Below are 25707 nucleotides of genomic sequence, written 5' to 3'. Positions count from 1 at the left end.
GAACCAGACAGATGAACCAGGTAGATGAACCAGGCAGATGAACCAGACAGATGAACCAGGTAGAAGAACCAGGCAGAAGAACCAGGTAGATGAACCAGGTAGAAGAACCAGGCAGATGAACCAGGCAGAAGAACCAGGCAGAAGAACCAGGTAGAAGAACCAGGCAGATGAACCAGACAGAAGAACCAGGCAGATGAACCAGGCAGAAGAACCAGGCAGAAGAACCAGGTAGATGAACCAGACAGAAGAACCAGGCAGATGAACCAGGTAGAAGAACCAGGCAGAAGAACCAGGTAGATGAACCAGACAGATGAACCAGGCAGATGAACCAGGTAGAAGAACCAGGCAGAAGAACCAGGTAGATGAACCAGGCAGATGAACCAGGCAGATGAACCAGGTAGAAGAACCAGGTAGAAGAACCAGGTGCTTCTGACGGTCCAGGTGGAATAACGTCTCTATCTGCCTGCAGACTGGTTATGTTCTATAGAAGACCTGCCTGCTCTGGTTATGTTCTATAGAAGACCTGCCTGCAGACTGGTTATGTTCTATAGAAGACCTGCCTGCTCTGTTATGTTCTATAGAAGACCTGCCTGCAGACTGGTTATGTTCTATAGAAGACCTCCAGACTGGTTATGTTCTATAGAAGACCTGCAGACTGGTTATGTTCTATAGAAGACCTGCCTGCAGACTGGTTATGTTCTATAGAAGACCTCCAGACTGGTTATGTTCTATAGAAGACCTGCAGACTGGTTATGTTCTATAGAAGACCTGCCTGCAGACTGGTTATGTTCTATAGAAGACCTGCCTGCTCTGTTACGTTCTATAGAAGACCTGCCTGGAGACTGGTTATGTTCTATAGAAGACCTGCCTGCTCTGGTTATGTTCTATAGAAGACCTGCAGACTGGTTATGTTCTATAGAAGACCTACCTGCAGACTGGTTATGTTCTATAGAAGACCTGCCTGCAGACTGGTTATGTTCTATAGAAGACCTGCCTGCAGACTGGTTATGTTCTATAGAAGACCTGCCTGCAGACTGGTTATGTTCTATAGAAGACCTACCTGCAGACTGGTTATGTTCTATAGAAGACCTGCAGACTGGTTATGTTCTATAGAAGACCTGCAGACTGGTTATGTTCTATAGAAGACCTGCCTGCTCTGGTTATGTTCTATAGAAGACCTGCCTGCTCTGGTTATGTTCTATAGAAGACCTGCCTGCAGACTGGTTATGTTCTATAGAAGACCTGCAGACTGGTTATGTTCTATAGAAGACCTGCAGACTGGTTATGTTCTATAGAAGACCTGCCTGCAGACTGGTTATGTTCTATAGAAGACCTACCTGCAGACTGGTTATGTTCTATAGAAGACCTACCTGCAGACTGGTTATGTTCTATAGAAGACCTGCAGACTGGTTATGTTCTATAGAAGACCTGCCTGCTCTGGTTATGTTCTATAGAAGACCTGCAGACTGGTTATGTTCTATAGAAGACCTGCAGACTGGTTATGTTCTATAGAAGACCTGCCTGCTCTGGTTATGTTCTATAGAAGACCTGCCTGCTCTGGTTATGTTCTATAGAAGACCTGCCTGCTCTGGTTATGTTCTATAGAAGACCTGCAGACTGGTTATGTTCTATAGAAGACCTACCTGCAGACAGACAGACAGACAGACAGGCAGACAGACAGACAGACAGACAGAGCGGGTCTTACCTGCAGACTGGTTATGTTTCAGCTCCGATCCAGGACGTCTCCTCTCTTCACATAGAAATGATCAGGCGTAGAAATAAAAATAAAAAATGAAAAAATTGGCTTGGTGAAAAGCAGCAAGTGGATCTGGTTCAACTTCACGCGGTTCGCTGCTTTTTTGCAGCCGATGCTGGACGGTGTAGATGTGTGTTTAGTAAATGTGTCCAGGAGGAATGCCCTGATGTCTCCCCCCGCCTGGCTCGTCTCTGTCTGTCTGTCTGTCTCTCTGTCTCCCCCCGCCTGGCTCCGTCTCTCTCTATCGACTTGTTTTTGTTTGAAACTGAAACCGCTGAACGACGTTACCACCTCCTCCCAGGCGCGCACTCTGGCTTCGACTAGTCTGGTCTGGCGAGGGAAAGGCAGCAAAGATGTTAGAGCACAGCAAGATAATAATAATAATAATAATAATAATAATAATAATAATAATAATAATAATAATAATAATAATAATAATAACCCTTATTTGTATAGCACTCTTCCTGCGAACGTTGCAGCTCAAAGTGCTTTAACATATAGTAATCAATAAAACACACAATAGCAACAATATAAACTACATAATAAAACAAGAATAAACCATACAATCCAAGGGGCATAGAACAAAGATAAACAAAATAACTAAATCATATTAAATGACCAAATAAGTGAATTATGATTATATAATGATTAAATTTAAATGATGAATTTATTATTATTTACATTACATTATTATACACAACATTATTATAATTATCATTGAAGTTAATACCAGGCAGAACCAAATGTACACTAGTGCGAAACGACTGACCGTGTAGTTAGTTGTCTCCGCTGTCACACCGTCTCAGGTCAGTCGGATCTCTTGCAGTAAGATTCTTGTGTCAGACGGAACCAATCGCACACAGACACACAGATAACAGATAAGGCCTGTTCTGCTCGGCAGATCTTGGAGCAGTTCTGGAAAAGGTTCGAGAGGGAATTAACCTCTCAACCTTTGAACTTTAAACTAGGCCAAACCTACTCAACAACGAAAACAACAACAATGAATGATAAATGCACCGTTTTGTAAAACATAGGAAGAGATCAGGATTTTTATTGACTGAACAAGAAGTTTATTTTATTTTTTCATGCAAAACATTAATAAATTCAGATGTACCTTTACATTTCACATGGAGCTCAACACTCCCAACATAAGACACGTGACTGGTCGAGTGTCAATCATTATATTAATAAAACACACTAGGCTCCGTTAGTCACAGACAGGAGCCCTGCGCAGGAGGAAGAGATGCGCAGCAGGAAGAAGCTGCGCAGTAGGAGATGCGCAGCAGGAAGAAGCTGCGCAGTAGGAGATGCGCAGTAAGAAAACGCTGCGCAGTAGGAGCTGCTTCGACGCGTCTGTCTGTGTGCGTGCAGAGCGCAGGAGGCTAGCGGGATATTATGCTGTTATTATGATATTATGGGACATTTCACGGTGAATATGATACGATATTGACACGATTTATACCGTAACCACCCGTGTTAACGTTAAAACACAGTATGCTAGCTGGCATTTGAATGAAAAGCCAGTTAAAAAGCTAACGTGCGGCGGTATGCTTATGCTATGCTAAGCTAAGGGTTAGGGTTAGACCTGCAGGGAGGAGATGTGATGATGGTGAAGTAGCCAGTGACGTCATCTTCATCGTGTTTACATTAGATCGTTAGGCCCTCTCCCATTAGCCAGACAGGTGTGTGTGTGTGTGTGTGTGTGTCCAGCCAGGTGTGTGTGTGTGTCCAGCCAGGTGTGTGGTGTGTGTGTGTCCAGCCAGGTGTGTGTGTGTGTGTGTGTGTCCAGCCAGGTGTGTGTGTGTGTCCAGCCAGGTGTGTGTGTGTGTGTCCAGCCGGGGTCAGACCAGCCATGTCTCTAGTCGCCTACGCCAGCAGCGACGACAGCGACCCAGAAGATTCTCGGTCGAGTCCCGCCGGCGCCCCGCAGAGCAGCAGAGCACCAGGGGGTCTGTTCGCCCGCCTCCCTCCCCCGAAGAGACCCGCAGCGCCCGGGGGAGGAGGAGGAGGACCACGGACCCCGTCACTGAACAGTTTATCAGCCGCCGGAGCAGCCCCGCCCCCCCCGCCCCGGGTCGGCCTGCTGGACCTGCCCAAGCCCCGGAAGAGAAGCGAGCCGGTGAAGATCAGCGTCCCGGAGCTCCGGAGAGGGGAGGTACGAACACGTGACTGACTTATGATATAGCGTCTTTATTCCAAAGCTCTTTACAACGGCCTCTCATTCACACATTCATTCACCCCCCCCCGCAATTTGGGGCTCGGTGTCTTGCCCAAGGACACCTCTGGCCAGCCGGGGATCGAACCACCGACCTTGCGGTCCTTAGACGACCTGTATACACCCAGCAACCTGTATTTGGTTATTACCCAAAACTATACATTACTATAAAAAACTGCAAAAAAACTACTTTACTTAGCCTACTTGAGGTGGTACTTACCTGCGTTCCACCCATTCATATGTAAACATGTAGTGTTGATGTGGGTGAGGGTCGGGATACGTTCAGGAATTCAACTGTTTTAACTTGTTCTGATCCATGTTGTCTCGTTGCCAAACAGTCAGACTCTGATGAAGACGAGCCTGTGAGGAAGAAGGCCCCTGCTCAGGTAAGGGTGTGTGTGTGTGTGTGTGTGTGTGTGTGTGTGTACATTGTTAAGTGACAAATGACAAATGGCAGAATCTACCATATGCCCAACAGTTTTCTCTCTTCCCCTCCCACTCTCTCTCTCTCCCTCCCTCCTCCCTCTCTCTCTCCCCCCCCCTCCCTCCCCCCCCCCCCCCTCAGGCTCCAGGCGCTGGCCTCTCCTCCCTCCTCCCCCAGCCTAAGAACCTGGTGGTGAAGGAGCTCCAGCGCTCCCTGGTGCCCCACACCCTCACCAAGCGCCCGGACACCCCCAGGGCCCCCCCCTCCTCCTCCAGGCCCTCCTCCAAGCCCTCCCCCTCCCTCCACCCCTCCTCCTCCTCCCCCTCGGCCATCAAGGCAGCAGCCAAGTCTGCGGCCCTCCTGCTGGCCAGGCAGATCGCCGCGGAGGAGCAGGACAGCGAGGAGGACCTGGGGGAGAACTACTTCTCCCTGGGGGGGGGCAGCAGCGCCCCCCTGGCCCCCCCCGAGCCACCGCCCCTGGCCCTCCACGCGGCCCTGCTGCCCAGCCCCCCCCCTGCCCAGACGGCCTTCCAGTCAGCCACAGAGGGCGCTGCCCAGACGGCCTTCCAGTCCGACGCCCCACTGGACTTTGGGTCGACCCCGGAGGGGGGGGCGTGGGGGGGCCCACAGGCGGGGGGGGGCTTCCACCCCCAGGAACAGCAGCCGTCAGCTGGGCTGGAGCCCAAGGTACTGACGTGTGTGTGTGTGTGTGTGTGTGTGTGTTACAGGTGTGTGAGTGAGTGTGTTACAGGTGTGTGAGTGTGTGTGTGTGTGTGTGTGTGTGTGTGTGTGTGTCTGTGTGTGTGTGTGTGTGAGTGTGTGTGTGTGTGTGTGTGTGTGTGTGTGTGTGAGTGTGTTACAGGTGTGTGAGTGAGTGTGTTACAGGTGTGTGAGTGTGTGTGTTACAGGTGTGTGTGTGTGTGTGTGTGTGAGTGTGTTACAGGTGTGTGTGTCTGTGTGTGTGTGTGTGAGTGTGTTACAGGTGTGTGTGTGTGAGTGTGTTACAGGTGTGTGGGTGTCTGTGTGTGTGTGTGTGTGAGTGTGTTACAGGTGTGTGTGTGTCTGTGTGTGTGTGTGTTACAGGTGTGTGTGTGTGTGTGTGTGTGTGAGAGTGTGAGTGTGTTACAGGTGTGTGTGTGTGTGTGTGAGTGTGTTACAGGTGTGTGTGTGTGTGTCAGGGTTTCCGTTAGAAAAATTTGGTGCCGGTCAACGTGTCCGGGAAGATTTCAATTTGTCGGACAAACGGGAAAAATTCCGGTCATCATATTAGAATATAATATAGGTGTTTGTCGCGGTGATTAGCTGTTGTGTAGCCTATATAGGCCATTTAATGTCCATTTCTCATCCGATACGATTAGATCGCGAACTATATACTAATATAGGCTTTCATGATTCGCATGCGCTATGGCATAATATGTCCAGGGCTGCACGCGCGCCACACTGGGCAGCCTAGTCACCTTTGCTACTTTGAATTACGACTGTAGGCTACTTTAAGATGTTTATTTCAATTGCATTAATGGGATTTGAGTATGTAATTGGTAATTTTAAGTATGCCTAGTTTAGCTTTTGATGGCTATTTGAACGGACTGCATCGATCGATCAATGAACGGACATTACGTTAACTGAAGTGTGTTAAATAGTTTCACGACAGTAATGTACGTTTTTTATATTCTCTTTCCAGTTTTACCCTTTTTATCAATAAAACAACGTAATTTCTATAACCACGTCTCGCTGATTGGGAAGGCATTAAGTCTAGCTGCCTGTCAAATCATACTTTCTCGGACTCGGGAGTATGAGAATGGGGAGGATGTATCGGGGGGATACACACCCGTGGACTATTTCACCTTAGTGGCACAAATTAAACTCTAACACTATAGATAGACTAAAATGATGGACACCGACTGAATAACTGAGTTGGGGAAGACAGGTCTCAAATGTGAAACAATTATAACATTTAATACATAAAGATAAAACATACACAAATATATAACATTGATATCCCTAAACTCAAATGTAGTGTGGTATTGTCAACCTAATCTAATCAATCCTAATCTAATGGTACCAGTAGCCCAGGTTGTCGATAGTAGCGCACTACTCCCGTAGTACTTCTCCCGACTCAGGGCTGGAACGGGCACGGCAGGCTCAATCAATGAACAGGGTTGAGATGGCCACTAGCGTCCTTTACTAGCCGCATCTCACGGCCCTCGGTGGTCATTCACTGTGCTCTAGCACATCCAAAACACGCAGAACAATAACCTTGACTCCGGTCACTGCAGTGGTTTTATTTAGACTAGATCAAACTAAATTACGGTAACTGACTAAACTACGGTACTCGCGCCGTTGAGAGACAGGGTTGCCAGATGGGGCGGGTTACCGCCGAATGGGCTACTGTGTTTAGCGGTTATTTTCACCGGACAATATGACCGAAGAGGTTTAAATATGTCGGACTTCAACAGATTTTATCGGACAAAGACCGGTAATTACCGGTTAACGGAAACCCTGGTGTGTGTGTGTGTGTGTTTGTGTTTGTGTGTGTGTGTGTGTGAGTGTGTTACAGGTGTGTGTGTGAGTGTGTTACAGGTGTGTGTGTGTGAGTGTGTTACAGGTGTGTGTGTGTGAGTGAGGTCTCCACACAGTCCCATTGCATCTCTCTTTCCTTGACTGTTTGTCTTTTTATCTCTTGCGTTGATTATAAACCCTGTGTTCCTATTGGCTTAGGGCTACTACAACCAGGCGTACTACCAGGATCCTGAGCTGGGATTGGCTGATCCAGAGGAGCCAGGCTCCTCCTCCCTGTTTGACGACGAAGCGGTAAGAAGCATGTCTGCTGTCTGTCTGTCTGTGTCTGTCTGTGTCTGTTTGATTGATTGATTGATTGAAAACTTTATTAGAAGATTTGCAGAAGTAGGTACATGAAAGTACATATTACATACAAGGTCAACTAACAGGATAAAAACCCAAGAAAGCCACTGGCTTATTTCAATTGGGGTCCTTGATTCACAATTCATCGTTACATGTAAGACAGACAAAAAAAAAACTAGTACTATCTACAAGATAATACAGACAAATAACTATTACTATCTACAAGATAAACATACATCCATCATGGGAAGAACAATACAACAAAACATAAGGTATGTACAGCGGGTAGGACAGGTGGGGACATACACCACCGGTGGGGGCGGGGGACAGAACACAAAGTATGTACAGTGGGTAGTTCGGGTCTTTTAATCTGATTTTTTATTTAGAGGGTCCAGTTACGGATTGCAGCCTCCTGTAAATGTTTTTTGAGAGTGGTTTTGAAGGTGGGCAGTGTTTTGCACTCCTTTAAGATTTTAGGAAGGGCGTTCCACATTTTTACTGCATAGTTTGCAAACGAGTTTAACCCCTTGTTTGTGGTGCAACGCGGTTGAACGTGGTTCGTGGAGCTTCCTCTGGTGTTGTATGTGTGGACGTTGTTCACTTTTTGGAAGTATGTTGACAGGTACTTGGACTGTCTGTCTGTGTCTGTCTGCTGGTGGTGTTATCACAGAGGTGTTATCACAGAGGTGTTATCATATAGATGTTATCATAGAGAGGTTATCATAGAGGTGTTATCATATAGATGTTATCATAGAGATGTTATCATAGAGATGTTATCATAGAGGTGTTATCATAGAGATGTTATCATAGAGATGTTATCATAGAGGTGTTATCATAGATGTGTTATCATAGAGATGTTATCATAGAGGTGTTATCATAGAGATGTTATCATAGAGATGTTATCATAGAGATGTTATCATAGAGATGTTATCATAGAGATGTTATCATAGAGGTGTTATCATAGAGGTGTTATCATAGAGGTGTTATCATAGAGGTGTTATCATAGAGGTGTTATCATAGAGGTGTTATCATAGAGGTGTTATCATAGAGGTGTTATCATAGAGGTGTTATCATAGAGATGTTATCATAGAGATGTTATCATAGAGATGTTATCATAGAGATGTTATCATAGAGGTGTTATCATATCATAGATGGATCAGTCACAGTGTTGGAGGAAGGAAGAAGCGTTTTTTCCACTTACTGTGTTCGGCTGCATCTCAAGGGACACTGTTGGTGCTTTGGGGGAGGGGGGAGAGAGAGAGGGAGGAGGGGGGAGAGAGAGAGGGAGGAGGGGGGAGAGAGAGGGAGGAGGGGGGAGAGAGAGAGGGAGGAGGGGGGAGAGAGAGAGGGAGGAGGGGGGAGAGAGAGGGAGGAGGGGGGAGAGAGAGAGGGAGGAGGGGGGAGAGAGAGAGGGAGGAGGGGGGAGAGAGAGAGGGAGGAGGGGGGAGAGAGAGGGAGGAGGGGGGGAGAGAGAGGGAGGAGGGGGGGAGAGAGAGGGAGGAGGGGGGGAGAGAGGGAGGAGGGGGGAGAGAGAGAGGGAGGAGGGGAGAGAGAGAGGGAGGAGGGGGGAGAGAGAGGGAGGAGGGGGGGGGAGAGAGAGAGGGAGGAGGGGGGGAGAGAGAGAGGGAGGAGGGGGGGAGAGAGAGGGAGGAGGGGGGAGAGAGAGAGGGAGGAGGGGGGAGAGAGAGAGAGGGAGGAGGGGGGAGAGAGAGGGAGGAGGGGGGAGAGAGAGAGGGAGGGAGGGGGGAGAGAGAGGGAGGGGGGAGAGAGAGGGAGGAGGGGGGAGAGAGAGAGGGGGGGGAGGGAGGAGGGGGGGAGAGAGAGAGGGAGGAGGGGGAGAGAGAGAGGGAGGAGGGGGGGAGAGAGAGAGAGGAGGGGGGAAGAGAGAGAGGAGGGGGGAGAGAGAGAGGGAGGAGGGGGTAGAGAGAGAGGGAGGAGGGGGGGAGAGAGAGAGAGGAGGGGAGAGAGAGAGGGAGGAGGGGGGAGAGAGGGAGGAGGGGGGGAGAGAGAGGGAGGAGGGGGGAGAGAGAGAGGGAGGAGGGGGGAGAGAGAGAGGGAGGAGGGGGGAGAGAGAGAGAGAGGAGGGGGGAGAGAGAGAGAGAGGGAGGAGGGGGGGGAGAGAGAGAGAGATTTGCTCAGTTCCATTGATGTGTTGTTGTGATCTTTGGCTGTTGATGGTGATGATTAACTGGTCTTCTTCTTCTTCTTCTTCTTCTTCTTCTTCTCCTGTCTCAGTTCCGGCGTCTGCAGGGGAAGAGGAACAGGGGGAAGGAGGAGGTGAAGTTCCTGGAGATCAAAGGAGACGACCAGCTGAGCGGAAACCAGCAGTGGCAGACCAAGAGCATCTCTGAGGAGAAGCAGGACAGGAAGTCCTTCAGCAAGGTGAGGGGTGGGGTCAAGGTGAGGGGTGGGGTCAGGGGTCAAGGTGAGGGGTGGGGTCAGGGGTCAAGGTGAGGAGTGGGGTCAAGGTGAGGGGTGGGGTCAGGGGTCAAGGTGAGGGGTGGGGTCAGGGGTCAAGGTGAGGAGTGGGGTCAGGGGTCAAGGTGAGGAGTGGGGTCAGGGGTCAAGGTGAGGAGTGGGGTCAGGGGTCAAGGTGAGGGGTGGGGTCAGGGGTCAAGGTGAGGAGTGGGGTCAGGGGTCAAGGTGAGGGGTGGGGTCAGGGGTCAAGGTGAGGGGTGGGGTCAGGGGTCAAGGTGAGGGGTGGGGTCAGGGGTCAAGGTGAGGGGTGGGGTCAGGGGTCAAGGTGAGGGTGAAAACAGGCTACTCACTGACTGGCTGTGGCCTGTCGGAACAAGAACTGAACACCACAGAAGACCTGTTATCCCCTGCATGACCAAACTCCTGACCTGTCTGTTCCTTGTTTACTTCCTGGTTTACCGTCTCTATGGGCTGACCTCTGACCTCTGTTTGTTCCTGTAGAAAAAAGGAGACCAACCCACCGGACAACAGCGCCGCAAACACCAGATCACCTACCTCATCCACCAGGTAAAACACCAGATCACCTACCTCATCCACCAGGTAAAACACCAGATCACCTACCTCATCCACCAGGTAAAACACCAGATCACCTACCTCATCCACCAGGTAAAACACCAGATCACCTACCTCATCCACCAGGTAAAACACCAGATCACCTACCTCATCCACCAGGTAAAACACCAGATCACCTACCTCATCCACCAGGTAAAACACCAGATCACCTACCTCATCCACCAGGTAAAACACCAGATCACCTACCTCATCCACCAGGTAAAACACCAGATCACCTACCTCATCCACCAGGTAAAACACCAGATCACCTACCTCATCCACCAGGTAAAACACCAGATCACCTACCTCATCCACCAGGTAAAACACCCAACAAGCAGCACATAAAAGGAGTGGGGTAGTGGTGGTCTAGTGGATAGTGAGTTGGACTTGTGATCGGAAGGTTGTGAGTTCAAATCCCGCCTGAAGCCACACCACTACTAGTGTGCCCTTGGGTAAGGCACTTAGCCCTCAGTTACTCCAGGGGGAATGTCCCTGTAATTCGTAATTGTAAGTCGCTTTGGATAAAAGCGTCTGCTAAATGGCAAAATTAATTAATTAAAAAATGTACATAAACAAGCAGTATCTGATAATAATAATACATTTTATTTAGTCGGATAAAAACAGCAAAGTCAGATATAACAACAAACAAGATACAGCAGGTCAAACCAAGTAAGCCGTTGTAAAAAGGTGTGTTTTAAGACTGGATTTGAAAGTGGAGAGAGTGTCAATATTACGAATGTTAGGTTGCAGAGAGTTCCAGAATGTTAGGAGACAGACAGAGAGTTCCAGAATGTTAGGTGGCAGACAGAGAGTTCCAGAATGTTAGGAGACAGAGAGAGAGTTCCAGAATGTTAGGAGACAGACAGAGAGTTCCAGAATGTTAGGAGACAGACAGAGAGTTCCAGAATGTTAGGAGACAGACAGAGAGTTCCAGAATGTTAGGAGACAGACAGAGAGTTCCAGAATGTTAGGAGACAGACAGAGAGTTCCAGAATGTTAGGAGACAGACAGAGTTCCAGAATGTTAGGAGACAGACAGAGAGTTCCAGAATGTTAGGAGACAGACAGAGAGTTCCAGAATGTTAGGAGACAGACAGACAGAGAGTTCCAGAATGTTAGGAGACAGACAGAGAGTTCCAGAATGTTAGGAGACAGACAGAGAGTTCCAGAATGTTAGGAGACAGACAGAGAGTTCCAGAATGTTAGGAGACAGAGAGTTCCAGAATGTTAGGAGACAGACAGTTCCAGAATGTTAGGTGGCAGACAGTTCCAGTATCTGATGCTAATCCAACAGCTGTAGTTTTAAGCGTCTGTGCGTTTGTTTGTTTGTCTGCAGGCGAAGGAGAGAGAGCTGGAGCTGAAGAACAACTGGGCGGAGAACAAGCTGACACGCAGGCAGACCCAGGCCAAGTACGGCTTCTAGAAACATCTAGAACCATCTAGAAGCATCTCCCCTGAACACACCAAGAGAACACACTACAGGAAGACCTCCTCAACAGCGGATCTAACTGTGACCTTTTCATGGGGGAGAGGAGAGGAGAGGAGGAGGGGAGAGAGGAGAGGAGAGAGATAGACAGACACACACACACACACAGAGAGACAGACAGACATCTTCCTTGGTAATGCTAGTATTGACTTTCCCCCATCGTCCCCCTGGTATGTTTTGTGTTATTGTAATCATTGTTGCTGCAGACAGACAGTCATGTTCCTGGTTGGCTGTTAGTGTGTTTAGGTGTTCAGACTCCTGATCAGTCAATCGTGTGAAAACTGCTGCTCACGTTTTGTCACATAATACTCTGGTTTCCCGGGAGACGGTTTCTACGACGATCAATCATAGTGACACCAGGCTTCCCCGGCGGAGTGGCGGCCTGGTTAGATTCAGAGTTTTATTTCCGTGACGACTCTATGTTGGAGACACAGAGGACGGTGTTTCTCTTAAGTATTTCTATCTTCTGAGGCGGTGATATTGTTATTGTCATGATCCTGTTTCCTGATAGAACATCTCCCTGCTCTTCAACCCTGTCCACCGTGGACGTTCTACCCATGTGATCGGTTTATGCAATTGTCCCAAACTGAAAACCCTTCTGTCAGTGTTTTAGATGGTAAGGTAGAGGTAAGAGAGATCAGAGACCCTCTAGTGCCCCCTATCCCCGCAGTGGAGGTACTGCAAGTTTCACTGACTAGTTTACAAGAACATATTTCTTCTTCTATATCTTTTTCTTGGGATTCTTGGGAGAGAGAGTCTCTCTCTACCTGTCCACTGCCAACGAACTGGTAAAGGGATGAACTTAAAGGATCGATGCCGTTCTTGAACTGAACTGTGCAACAACAATGTGAAACAGACATACTGCCATGTAGAAGAGAGCGTAATGGAGGTAAAATTTGATTTGTTTTCTATTTTAATGACCCGGCTAGCCAACCAACCAGATAGCCAGCTAGCCAACCAAACTAATTTTAAAGACGGCTTTGCTAGCGAGGCTTCCCTGTTAGCGGGGGGGTTCATTTTTTTTCTAGGGGATGCGAGGAAGCTGCTGCTTCTGTTTAGCCTGAGTTCTAAATCGGATCAATTCACTCGTCATCAGCTCATCTTTGTGACTTGGTTCTCAACATTGTTCCCCTGTCCCTGACCCTCCCCCTGGTCCTGACCTGCCCTGCCCCCTGGTCCTGACCCTCCCCCTGGTCCTGCCCCCTGTCCTGCTCCCTGGCCCTGCCCCAACCCCTGTCCTGCCCCCTGGTCCTGCCCCACCCCAACCCCTGACCTTCCCCCTGCCTCTGCCCCCTTGTCCTGTCCCAAAGGATAAACCAGCTCATCATTGTTTCAGTCTCAACACTCCAGGGGGGTATTCCATCAACGTCGCTAAAGGAAAATCTAGGCTTATTTCTGATAACCTCTCGCGAGACTTAGAATCAGAACAAGCCTGGATTTTCCTTCTTAGCAACGTTGATGGAAGACCCCCCCCAGGTAGGCCGAAGCCTTGGCTAAAGTAGTCGACTGACGAAGCCTTAGTTACCAGAAGCACCGTAACCGAGGTTACAGCTAGCAACACACGCCTTCTGACTGTCAATCATAAAGGCGCAACGGACACTGCTGCAGGCATGGACAGCGTTGGGGTTGGTGCTGGGGTGAGTTAGCCAGGGAAGAGAGGAGCTAGCCAGGGAAGAGAGGAGTTAGCCAGGGAAGAGAGGAGTTAGCCAGGGAGCTAGCCAGGGTAGAGAGGAGTTAGCCAGGGAGCTAGCCAGGGTAGAGAGGAGTTAGCCAGGGAGCTAGCCAGGGAAGAGAGGAGTTAGCCAGGGAAGAGAGGAGTTAGCCGGGGAGCTAGCCAGGGTAGAGAGGAGTTAGCCAGGGAGCTGGCCAGGGAAGAGAGGAGCTAGCCAGGGTAGAGAAGTTAGCCAGGGAGCTAGCCAGGGAAGAGAGGAGCTAGCCAGGGAAGAGAGCAGCTAGCCAGCGAAGAGGAGCTAGCCAGGGTAGAGAGGAGTTAGCCAGGGAAGAGAGGAGTTAGCCATGGTAGAGAGGAGCTAGCCAGGGAAGAGAGGAGCTAGCCATGGAAGAGAGGAGCTAGCCAGGGTAGAGAGGAGATACGTCCTGTAGGCTACTGTCATTATCTTACCTGTACGAGGCGGTTGGGAGGCCAGTTTGTTTTCACCATATTGCTTTGTTACATGTGGTGTTGTTGTGCTTTTGACATTAAAAGAGATTTCTTTGACTGGCTGGCTCTGTCTCTGTGATGTTGACCTGGTCAGTTTGGTGTTAATATCCTAATGATTAACCCTCTCTGAAGTCTATAAACCATATTATAAGCATGTTTACACACTGGTGGCCAACAGAAATCTTCAAATTCAAATCTAGGACGGATTCCCATGTGCCTATAAAACCTGTATTTACGGTAAAGGGACTTCTGTTGTGTTCCATGTTCTCTACTTAACGATATTTACGGTAAATGCAATACATAACGTGTGGTGAATATGAAATACAATGACACAGATTTATTACAGCACAAATATGACATTTTAATGAAATAACTCCATGTTGCACATCTGACACTTCCTCTGCAGTAACGTGCAGCCATCCACCAGACACCAACAGCAGGTCCACGGGCGTTCAGACCTGAGACAGTTCGGGACGTTTCTGGCGTCAAAGTTCTCATTCTTTCTTCTGGGTCTCAGTGGAGAGAAGAGCGCCTGTCAGTCCCTCTGTGTTCTCTGGAGCCTCGGGTGGTGTTGGTAAAGCTGCCTCAGGTGCAGCCTCTACAACAGCCTCTGACCCAGCCTCTGACACAGCCTCTGAGGCCGCCTCTGAACCAGCCTCTGAAGCAGCCTCTGAGGCCGCCTGCTGCTCCTGGGTCTTCAGCAGGAAGGCGCTACGGGCCGAGGGGTCCTGGAAGGGCACCACCTGCAGGGGGACGCGCACCGTGTCGATGCCGTTCACCTGGGGAGGGACGGAGCAGTCAGGACCTCACACACCCCCGGGTCAGAACCACCCACACCCCCCTGGGTCAGAACCACCCACACCCCCCCGGGTCAGAACCACCCACACACCCCCGGCACCAGAACCACCCACACCCCCCCGGGTCAGAACCACACACACCCCCCCGGGTCCAGTGGTGTGCCGTCAGGGCCAGCAAGGCCTTCTCTGCTGGCCTAAACATCATCAGAATATACATTTAATTTTTATATTTTTTTTCTACAAATATGTATTAAATTATTCCCGTAGTCTATTCTCTTCATTTCATAGCTTTCCTCTTGGTTGCGCTGCTTGCAGACATTTGGAGGGCTGGCCTTTAGCTTTTATCCAATCAAATTCAGCCATAATGTGTTGCCAGGGTACCAAGAAATCTGCCCGCCTGCAGATTCAACAGTGGCGCGAGTACAGATTGTAATTTAAAGTGAGCGAGAAAAGAGCTGTGGCGTGCCGTGGTCAGATCTCGAGTTGGCAGCAAATCCAAGCAAATCCGACGAAGGGGCCTTCTGGATGGCGGAGCACCTGATCAGCCCCTTCACGTCTTTTGATTGGATACAAACTATTGGGAGGCGGAGCTAACACACTGAAACTTGATCTCGCTAATTTGTGTAGATGGAAGCTGTTGTTCTACAAGCCGAACCCCGACGTTAGCGACGCTATCCATGTAAAAGGACTTATTGGTGGAACTGATCAACTGTACAACAGAGTCATTGAAGTCTTCTTGAGGAAAGAAAGGAGGATGGATTTTGTGTTCAAATAATCAGTTGTTTTGGTGAGTACAAAGCATTTAATGTTTTCTGCAAGAGATGTAGACATACGGAGCGACCCTGGGGTCCATAGAGATATGTGTGTTCTGTTGCCTGGCTCAGTTGTGTGAGTAAGTGGGGCTTCAATGCGATCTTCTAACCACTTCCCGGGCTGCTACCATGGAAAACGACACACCCCCGTATGAACACGAGGAAGATAACCATCCTTAAATGGAACCTCGAAACGGTTCTCCTATCGAGATCGACAGACCGCAAAGTTCGAGAAATAACTGACGCTTTCGTTTTCATGCAATGAATTGAATACACCCAGACAAGGTGCCGCTATAATAACAATGGCAACGCCCGGTTATACTGCGTTTCTGTCTAAATGTATAGTTTCTAGAGCCATGGCGCCATAATGATGGTATTAAGAGGTGGAATAATTCAGGTAGGACATCACTGAAGGCCTAGGTGTGAAATGCACCGCCCGCCACTGCCCGGGTCAGAACCACCCACACACCCCCGGCACCAGAACCCCGCTGGGTCTGAACCACATTCATATGTGTGTCACGTTCTAGTGTTTTGGCCCGCATGTCGGCAACCAATCAAAATGTTCAGAATTTTCTTTTGAAACACGGAACTACGTTTCATCGTTGTTGAGAATCACAACACAAACTCGCTTGTCAAGCCAAAATGCTGCAACAACACAATGGATTGGGTGAGTAATCCCCACTGCTACCTAGTTAACTAGAACACTACTTTACATTGTTACCTAGTTAACTAGAATACTACTTTACATTGTTACCTAGTTAACTAGAACACTACTTTACATTGTTACCTAGTTAACTAGAACACTACTTTACATTGTTACCTAGTTAACTAGAATACTACTTTACATTGTTACCTAGTTAACTAGAACACTACTTTACATTGTTACCTAGTTAACTAGAACACTACTTTACATTGTTACCTAGTTAACTAGAACACTACTTTACATTGTTACCTAGTTAACTACAACACTACTTTACATTGTTACCTAGTTAACTAGAACACTACTTTACATTGTTACCTAGTTAACTAGAACACTACTTTACATTGTTACCTAGTTAACTAGAACACTACTTTACATTGTTACCTAGTTAACTACAACACTACTTTACATTGTTACCTAGTTAACTACAACACTACTTTACATTGTTACCTAGTTAACTAGAACACTACTTTACATTGTCAGCAGGCTCACAAAACAAGCTGTGTTAGTTGACTAGCGACGTGTCGTTGGTTTTCACATTGTTCGAAAGAAAAGTCTGATCATCACATCGGATCAGACATGAGGACCAAAGCATTAGAACGTGACACGTTTATAAATCAGACGAGTAAAAACTGAATCTGTATCTAAATCCAGACGTTTGACGTTTGGGCGGGAAAACAAAAATCCTGTTTCAGACGGACTCGAACAGCGAGGGTTAGGCAGGTGTGTTCCCATGGTTACCGTGATCTCACACCAGTAGTCTCCCAGACATCTGATTGGCTCGTCTGGAAGCCGGAGAGCGTGAGGCGGCACGAATATGCCCCGCTGAAACACACACAGACATCACTAGTCAAACCCTGAAACACACACAGACATCACAAGTCAAACCCTGAAACACACACAGACATCACTAGTCAAACCCTGAAACACACACAGACATCACTAGTCAAACCCTGAAACACACACAGACATCACTAGTCAAACCCTGAAACACACACAGACATCACTAGTCAAACCCTGAAACAGATTAATATGTAATCAATAAAAACTCTGAATACAATGTCTAGGGTAATAAAGAGAGTGTGTGTGTGCTAATACCTGTGGTGTGTGTGTGTGTGTGTGTACCATTTTGAGGATGTGCCTGCAGACCAGCTCCTTGGTGATGTCATATTCCCTGGACGCACGCTTCTGAACCTTCAACTCCATGTTCCTCAGGACCTCCACCGTCTGCACACACACACACACACACACACACACACACACACACACACACACACACAACAGGTATTAGCACACACACTGTGTGTTTTGTCATTTATTTAGTGATTCAGGGCTGCAAACTGGTGATGGCCCAAAAAGGTGACACCTTTAGTTTTTTTTGCCTGAAAACTAAGAAAATGATCAATGCGCGGCTAACCTTAGGGGGGGATAGCGCTAGTACTAATGGTGTTAAATGGATATCGCTAGCACTAACGGTGGTCTAACAATGATGCATGTGTAAGTAGCGGCAGCCCTGACCTGAACACCTGCAGAATCACTTAAACAGTTTACTGTGACTGTGTTCTCCACGCTGTCTGGAACTGTACCTAGCTGCCTGAAGCTAAAAGTTATTTCAACAGCAGCGGAGTTTAGCAGACAGGGGGATTACTTTGCTCGTGCATCATGTGACCCCCCCCCCCCCCCCAAGGTGACCCCCCCCACCCCCCCAGACTCACCAGTTGTCCCGTCCTGGTCTGGGTTCGCTCCTCAGGACGTCCCTCATGGAGAAGCTGCAGGTGGAGAGGAGGAACATCGTTAGGGTTAGGTTTAGGGTTAGGGTCAGGGTCAGGGTTAGGGTTAGGGTTAGGGTTGAGGTTAAAAACAGACAGACAGGTAACCAGACAGACAGACAGGTAACCGGACAGACAGACAGACAGGTAACCGGACAGACAGACAGACAGACAGGTAACCAGACAGACAGACAGACAGACAGGTAACCGGACAGACAGACATGCTCACCCTCAGCTCCTCAGCGAACACCAGTCTGTTCTGGGGGGAGGGGTACACGGCCAGGCCCCGGGCCAGCAGCTGGTTACGGCCCACCGACTTCTTAACCGACACCGTGTCGCCTCGGCCGCCCAGCTCTGCAACCAGGAACACAGATGAACCCTCACCTCTAACCTCTAACCCCTAACCTCTAACCTCTAACCCTCACCCCTAACCTCTAACCCTCACCCCTAACCTCTAACCTCTAACCCCTCATAGTCTAATCTAGTCTAGTCTAATCTAATCTAATCTAATCTAATCTAGTCTAATCTAATCTAATTTAATCTAATCTAGTCTAATCTATTCTAATCTATTCTAATCTAATCTAGTCCAATCGAATCTAGTCTAATCTAATTTAATCTAATCTAGTCTAGTCTAATCTAATCTAATTTAATCTAATCTAGTCTAATCTAATTTAATCTAGTCTAGTCTAATCTAGTCTAATCTAACCCTCTGGACAGAGCAGACTTACTGGGCACCGTCTGTGTGAGGATCAGCTCCATCTTCTCCTTGGCCAGGTGCTTCTGGTCCTCCACCACCTTGTACACCTGGTGGCGTCGCACGTACAGCCGGGGCGGGCTGCCCTCCTTGGACAGGGGCACCTGCCACCACCTCTCCACCACCACCGTGTTCTACAGGACAGACACACACAGGAGACGGAGGTCTCAGGAGGGACAGTTAAGGTGTAGCCTGAAGACATGGAGGTCTTCAGGAGGGACAGTTAAGGTGTAGCCTGAAGACATGGAGGTCTTTAGGAGGGACAGATAAGGTGTAGCCTGAAGAGATGGAGGTCTTTAGGAGGGACAGTTAAGGTGTAGCCTGAAGAGATGGAGGTCTTCAGGAGGGACAGTTAAGGTGTAGTCTGAAGAGATGGAGGTCTTCAGGAGGGACAGTTAAGGTGTAGTCTGAAGAGATGGAGGTCTTTAGGAGGGACAGTTAAGGTGCAGCCTGAAGAGATGGAGGTCTTCAGGAGGGACAGTTAAGGTGTAGCCTGAAGACATGGAGGTCTTTAGGAGGGACAGTTAAGGTGTAGCCTGAAGAGATGGAGGTCTTCAGGAGGGACAGTTAAGGTGTAACCTGAAGAGATGGAGGTCTTCAGGAGGGACAGTTAAGGTGTAGCCTGAAGAGATGGAGGTCTTCAGGAGGGACAGTTAAGGTGTAGCCTGAAGAGATGGAGGTCTTCAGGAGGGACAGTTAAGGTGTAGTCTGAAGAGATGGAGGTCTTTAGGAGGGACAGTTAAGGTGCAGCCTGAAGAGATGGAGGTCTTTAGGAGGGACAGTTAAGGTGTAGCCTGAAGAGATGGAGGTCTTCAGGAGGGACAGTTAAGGTGTAGCCTGAAGAGATGGAGGTCTTTAGGAGGGACAGTTAAGGTGTAGCCTGAAGAGATGGAGGTCTTTAGGAGGGACAGTTAAGGTGTAGCCTGAAGAGATGGAGGTCTTTAGGAGGGACAGTTAAGGTGTAGCCTGAAGAGATGGAGGTCTTTAGGAGGGACAGTTAAGGTATAGCCTGAAGAGATGGAGGTCTTTAGGAGGGACAGTTAAGGTGTAGCCTGAAGTGATGGAGGTCTTTAGGAAGGACAGTTAAGGTGTAGTCTGAAGAGATGGAGGTCTTTAGGAGGGACAGTTAAGGTGTAGCCTGAAGAGATGGAGGTCTTTAGGAGGGACAGTTAAGGTGTAGCCTGAAGAGATGGAGGTCTTTAGGAGGGACAGTTAAGGTGTAGCCTGAAGAGATGGAGGTCTTTAGGAGGGACAGTTAAGGTGTAGCCTGAAGAGATGGAGGTCTTTAGGAGGGACAGTTAAGGTGTAGCCTGAAGAGATGGAGGTCTTTAGGACCACAAGCAGCCACATACTGTGGTGGAGGGGACCCGAGAGCAGGCAGATGACCTGAACTGCTTCTTTAACAGGTTTGACCAACCATCCCCCTGTCACCCCCCACAGCCCCCGACCCTGTCACAGCCCCCGACCCTGTCACAGCCCCCGACCCTGTCACCCCCCCCATCCCCCTGTCACCCCCCACAGCCCCCGACCCTGTCACAGCCCCCGACCCTGTCACAGCCCCCGACCCTGTCACCCCCCCCATCCCCCTGTCACCCCCCACAGCCCCCGACCCTCTCCTCCCCTCCCCAATGTACCGCACCCCTGGCAACAGCAGCCCCCACTCCCCGACCCTGTCACAGCCCCCGACCCTGTCACAGCCCCCGACCCTGTCACCCCCCCCATCCCCCTGTCACCCCCCACAGCCCCCGACCCTCTCCTCCCCTCCCCAATGTACCGCACCCCTGGCAACAGCAGCCCCCACTCCCCCTGACACCCCAGCAGCACCCCAGCAGCAACTGCCTCCCCTTACCAACACCAGGAGCCAGGGAGCATGCTTCACACCTGGAGACACCGGTACTCACAGCTTTATAACATCTGAGCAGGTGAGAAGGCAGCTTTCCAGGGTGAATGTGAACAAGTCCAGAGGTCCAGACAACATCAACCCCAGGGTTCTGAAGGTGTGTGCTGGAGAGCTGGCGGACACATTCCAACATCTCTTCAGTCTATCTCTAAGACTGAGGAGGGTGCCACAGCTCTGGAAGACCTCTTGCATCGTCCCAGTGCCAAAGAAGGGACGGCCCAGCACCCCAAATGACTACAGACCTGTCGCCCTGACACCACAGGTCATGAAGATCCTGGAGAGGCTAGTGCTGCAACACCTTAAGCCCCAGGTGAAGGACTTCCTGGACCCCCGGCAGTTTGCATACCAGGAGAGCATGGGGGTGGAGGACGCCATCATTTACATGCTGCACAGGGCCTACACACACCTGGAGAGGCCACAGAGCATGGTGAGGACCATGTTCTTCGACTTCTCCAGTGCATTTAACACTATCAAGCCATCACTGCTGGCTGACAAACTAGCAGTGATGTGTGTGGAGGACTCCCTGACGGCTTGGATCCACAACTACCTCACAGACAGGCGTCAGTATGTGAGACTGCAGGGCTGTCAGTCTGAGGTGGTGGTGTGCAACACCGGTGCCCCCCAGGGAACTGTTCTGTCACCCTTTCTCTTCACCCTCTATACCTCCGACTTCCAGTTTAGCTCCGACCAGTGCCACCTGCAGAAGTTTTCGGATGACTCCTCTATCGTCGGTTACATCACAGACGACAGGGATGAGGAGTACAGGGCCCTGGTGGAGAGCTTCGTGCAGTGGTGCGACACCAACTACCTTTTGCTTAACACCAGCAAAACAAAGGAGTTGGTGGTGGATTTTAGGAGGAAGAGAAGGACCCCAGCCCCCATCACCATCAAGGGGGTGGAAGTCGAGAGGGTGGACTCCTACAGGTACCTGGGAGTACAAATTAATAACAAACTGGACTGGACTGACAACACCGAGGCTCTTCTCAGGAAAGGGCAGAGCAGACTGTTTTTCCTGAGAAGGCTGAGGTCTTTCGGTGTCTGCAACAAGCTGCTGCAAATGTTTTATCAGTCGGTGGTTGCCAGCGTTCTGTTCTTCGCCGTGGCCTGCTGGGGTGGAAACATCTGTGCCAGGGATGCTGCGAAGCTAAACAAACTGGTGAAGAAGGCCAGCTCTGTGGTGGGGACCGGGCTGGACAGCCTAGAGGTGGTGGCAGAACAGAGGATGGGGAAAAAACTGGCGGCCATGCTGGCCAATCCCTCCCACCCGATGTACTGCGAGCTGGCAGGGATGAGGAGCAAGTTCAGCCACAGATTTGTTCTCCCCCGTCAAAGTACAAAAAGATTTGGACAGTCCTTTATTCCAGCTGCACTCCGACTCTACAACCAGGCCCCGCAGGGTGGGGGAGACCTGGAGATGGAACTTTTGGAACTTTTTACTTATTGAGCCTGCACTGTTTTATGTATTTTATTGAATGTTTTTCTGTTTTCTGTACTGAATGTTTTCTGCCCTAACTGAGCTGTTTGACAACAAAATTTCCCCATTGGGGACAATAAAGGTTTTCAATCAAGGAGGGACAGTTAAGGTGTAGCCTGAAGAGATGGAGGTCTTTAGGAGGGACAGTTAAGGTGTAGCCTGAAGAGATGGAGGTCTTTAGGAGGGACAGTTAAGGTGTAGCCTGAAGAGATGGAGGTCTTCAGGAGGGACAGTTAAGGTGTAGCCTGAAGAGATGGAGGTCTTCAGGAGGGACAGTTAAGGTGTAGCCTGAAGAGATGGAGGTCTTCAGGAGGGACAGTTAAGGTGTAGCCTGAAGAGATGGAGGTCTTCAGGAGGGACAGACACACATCTAACATCTCAAAACCACTTTCAGTCAACGTTATCAGAACATTGTTCATCTAACATCGGGAGTAAACGCACCTTAATAACGTTTAGGAGGCGGGACACTAAGTGTCGACCAGACGTCATTGGTTATCGACAAAAGCATTAATGAACCTGTCGGGTATGCATCGATGCATGGTTGATGCATGGTTGATGCATGGTCGATGCATGGTCGATGCATGGTTGAGGCATGGTTGAAACATGTCAAAGTAAAGATCAGTAACTGAGTACCATCACCAGATGGAACACATCTATGCATGCAGAGGAAATGTGCAGAATAAATAAATAAAATAAATAAACTCCACGTAACCAGCTCAGGCATAGGGAGTCTCCTGCTCTTCTTTAGCTCACTCCGTTCTTCCAGCTAGAAGACATCATATAATAATATAATATAATAATAATATAATATAATAATAATATAGTCATATAGAAGGTTTTCTTACCAAACATGTTGTCTGTGAAAAACACTGAACCGAAGCAGGTGAGAGTCTGGTCCAGTCCCGGGTGAGACCCTGAAGTAAGTAAGTAAAGCTTTATTTATACAGCACCTTTCATACAAGAAATGCAGCTCAAAGTGCTTTACAACAGGAATAAGAACATCAAGTGAATAAAAAAACATATACAAGCATAGAATGAATATAAAAGCAGGGGGGAAAACAGTCAAAAGAAAAGGTAAAGATTGACAGACTACTATAGACTTTATCAATAGACTTCTTATAGACTTTATCAATAGACTTCTTATAGACGTTACTTGACTGTACAGGTCTCTAAGAGGAGAGAGCACATTACTCCGGTCCTAGCTACTCTGCACTGGCTGCCAGTAACATGTAGGGTTGATTTTAAGGTCCTCCTCCTTATATACAAAGCCCTTAATGGGCGAGGCCCAAAGTATATTGTGTGGTGGGTTAACATAATTTAGCTGTGACATTTGATACTCCCGTCTCTCGGCACTACACTTGCTAATTTCCTAATTCTACCACCTGTCTTACTTATAGTGAGTGATCTCAGACTAAACTCTGATGCTAATAAGGTCTCAATTCTCGTCCTATTAGATCTAAGTGCAGCGTTCGATACGATCGACCATGATATCCTAATCAATCGTCTTGAAGAGTTAGTTGGTCTTTCTGGCAGCGTGTTAAATTGTTTCAGAACATTACAGGGAGAAAGTTCTATGTCAAGCTTGGAGATCATGTGTCTGAGAACTATGACAGTAGAGTTGAGTCTGAGATACTCTCATAGGGTTAGGTTAGACTGAGATACTCACTGTCTGAAGGACACGGCGGCTCCACATGGTCAGATGATCCACTAACGTCCTGATGTCGCGATGTTAAACACAGCTCAGTGTAACATGCTTATACAGACAGGGCCTGGTGATAAATCACCAACTGTAATTCAGCGGATTTTAGCCAGAATGAATTATAATCCTGAAAGGTCCACTGGCTGGATAGGAGATGATGACGTATGTACCTATGTCGGAATTGAGCGACACATTCTTCTTCTTCTCCGTCTTTTTTTTTTCTTTTTTCTTCTCCTTCTATGTTTAATGGCGGTTGGCAAACCAACCAAACAGCGCATTGCGCCCCCTGCTGGTGTAGAAGCTCTATGAGAGGAGGGTCACCAAACAGCGCATTGCGCCCCCTGCTGGTGGAAAAGCCCTATGAGAGGAGGGTCACCAAACAGCGCATTGCGCCCCCTGCTGGTGTGAAAGCCCTATGAGAGGAGGGTCACCAAACAGCGCATTGCGCCCCCTGCTGGTGTGAAAGCCCTATGAGAGGAGGGTCACCAAACAGCGCATTGCGCCCCCTGCTGGTGTGAAAGCCCTATGAGAGGAGGGTCACCAAACAGCGCATTGCGCCCCCTGCTGGTGTGTAGGTGAAGCTGCTCACAGCCTCCAGACAACGCGAGATCACAGGAACAGTGGCGGCTGGTGCTAAACATTTTGGGTGGGGCACAGGTTATGGGGGCATGCTCCACGGGGAAGAATATCAACTTTAAAATCTGGATTTACAGTCGATTTTAGCATGAGAATAGCTCTACCCCCCTGTACAGACCTCGCCATCCCCTCTACCCCCCTGTACAGACCTCTTCATCCCCTCTACCCACCTCTACAGACCTCTTCATCCCCTCTACCCCCCTGTACAGACCTCTTCATCCCCTCTACCCACCTCTACAGACCTCTTCATCACCTCTACCCACCTCTACATCTCCTCTACCCACCTCTACAGACCTCTCCATCCCCTCTACCCCCTGTACAGACCTCTCCATCCCCTCTACCCCCCTGTACATACCTCCTCATCCCCCCTACCCCCCTGTACAGACCTCTTCATCCCCTCTACCCCCCTGTACATACCTCCTCATCCCCCCTACCCCCCTGTACAGACCTCTTCATCCCCTCTACCCCCCTGTACATACCTCCTCATCCCCCCTACCCCCCTGTACAGACCTCTCCATCCCCTCTACCCCCCCTGTACAGACCTCTTCATCCCCTCTACCCCCCTGTACAGACCTCTTCATCCCCTCTACCCCCCTGTACATACCTCCTCATCCCCCCTACCCCCCTGTACAGACCTCTCCATCCCCTCTACCCCCCTGTACAGACCTCTTCATCCCCTCTACCCCCCTGTACAGACCTCTTCATCCCCTCTACCCCCCTGTACAGACCTCTTCATCCCCCCTACCCACCTCTACAGACCTCTTCATCCCCCCTACCCACCTCTACAGACCTCTTCATCCCCCCTACCCACCTCTACATACCTCCTCATCCCCCCTACCCCCCTGTACAGACCTCTCCATCCCCTCTACCCCCCCTGTACAGACCTCTCCATCCCCTCTACCCCCCTGTACAGACCTCTTCATCCCCTCTACCCCCCTGTACAGACCTCTTTATCCCCTCTACCCCCCTGTACAGACCTCTTCATCCCCCCTACCCCCCTGTACAGACCTCTTCATCCCCTCTAGTGAGTGTGTGAGTGTGAGTGTGTGTGTGTGTGTGTGTGTGTGTGTGTGTGTGTGTGTGTGTGCGTGTGTGCGTGTGTGCGTGTGTGCGTGTGTGCGTGTGTGCGTGTGTGTGTGTGTGTGTGTGTGTGTGTGCGTGTGCTGAATACATAAACAAACAAGCTAAAAGACGACAATAGAAAACGTACCATGCTGACGATATTACTAAATG

At 49.2% G+C, this 25707-nt stretch overlaps 3 protein-coding genes across 3 annotated transcripts in view; 1 reads left to right on the top strand and 2 right to left on the bottom strand.

Moving 5' to 3' along the window:
* Positions 1-2052, bottom strand: part of LOC308158409 (hepatoma-derived growth factor-like) — a 17134-nt gene extending 15082 nt beyond the window's left edge. The window contains exon 1 of the mRNA XM_080531997.1: positions 1706-2052. The gene's annotated coding sequence lies outside the window, so the exon portion shown is untranslated. The remainder of the gene's footprint in view (positions 1-1705) is intronic.
* Positions 2053-3125: 1073 nt separating this feature from the next.
* Positions 3126-13923, top strand: prcc (proline rich mitotic checkpoint control factor). Its single transcript, XM_080532370.1, has 7 exons — positions 3126-3911; positions 4310-4357; positions 4537-5082; positions 7114-7206; positions 9493-9639; positions 10177-10242; positions 11623-13923. Exons 1-7 carry the CDS (start codon positions 3609-3611, stop codon positions 11707-11709), a joined length of 1290 nt encoding a protein of 429 aa, XP_080388496.1. The 5' UTR covers positions 3126-3608; the 3' UTR covers positions 11710-13923.
* Positions 13924-14279: 356 nt separating this feature from the next.
* mrpl9 (mitochondrial ribosomal protein L9) lies at positions 14280-24038 on the bottom strand. The gene is made up of 8 exons (XM_080531167.1): positions 23806-24038; positions 22985-23053; positions 18740-18899; positions 18241-18365; positions 17958-18011; positions 17368-17469; positions 16984-17067; positions 14280-14712 (listed from the first exon to the last, which is right to left on the bottom strand). Exons 1-8 carry the CDS (start codon positions 23830-23832, stop codon positions 14428-14430), a joined length of 906 nt encoding a protein of 301 aa, XP_080387293.1. The 5' UTR covers positions 23833-24038; the 3' UTR covers positions 14280-14427.
* Positions 24039-25707: the final 1669 nt, after the last annotated feature.

This window comes from Nansenia antarctica, assembly GCF_963989245.1.
Source record: "Nansenia antarctica genome assembly, chromosome: 5".
NCBI classification, from domain to species: domain Eukaryota; kingdom Metazoa; phylum Chordata; class Actinopteri; order Argentiniformes; family Microstomatidae; genus Nansenia; species Nansenia antarctica.
Note: the sequence above shows the minus strand (reverse complement) of the source record. Positions and strands in the feature narration are given on the sequence as shown.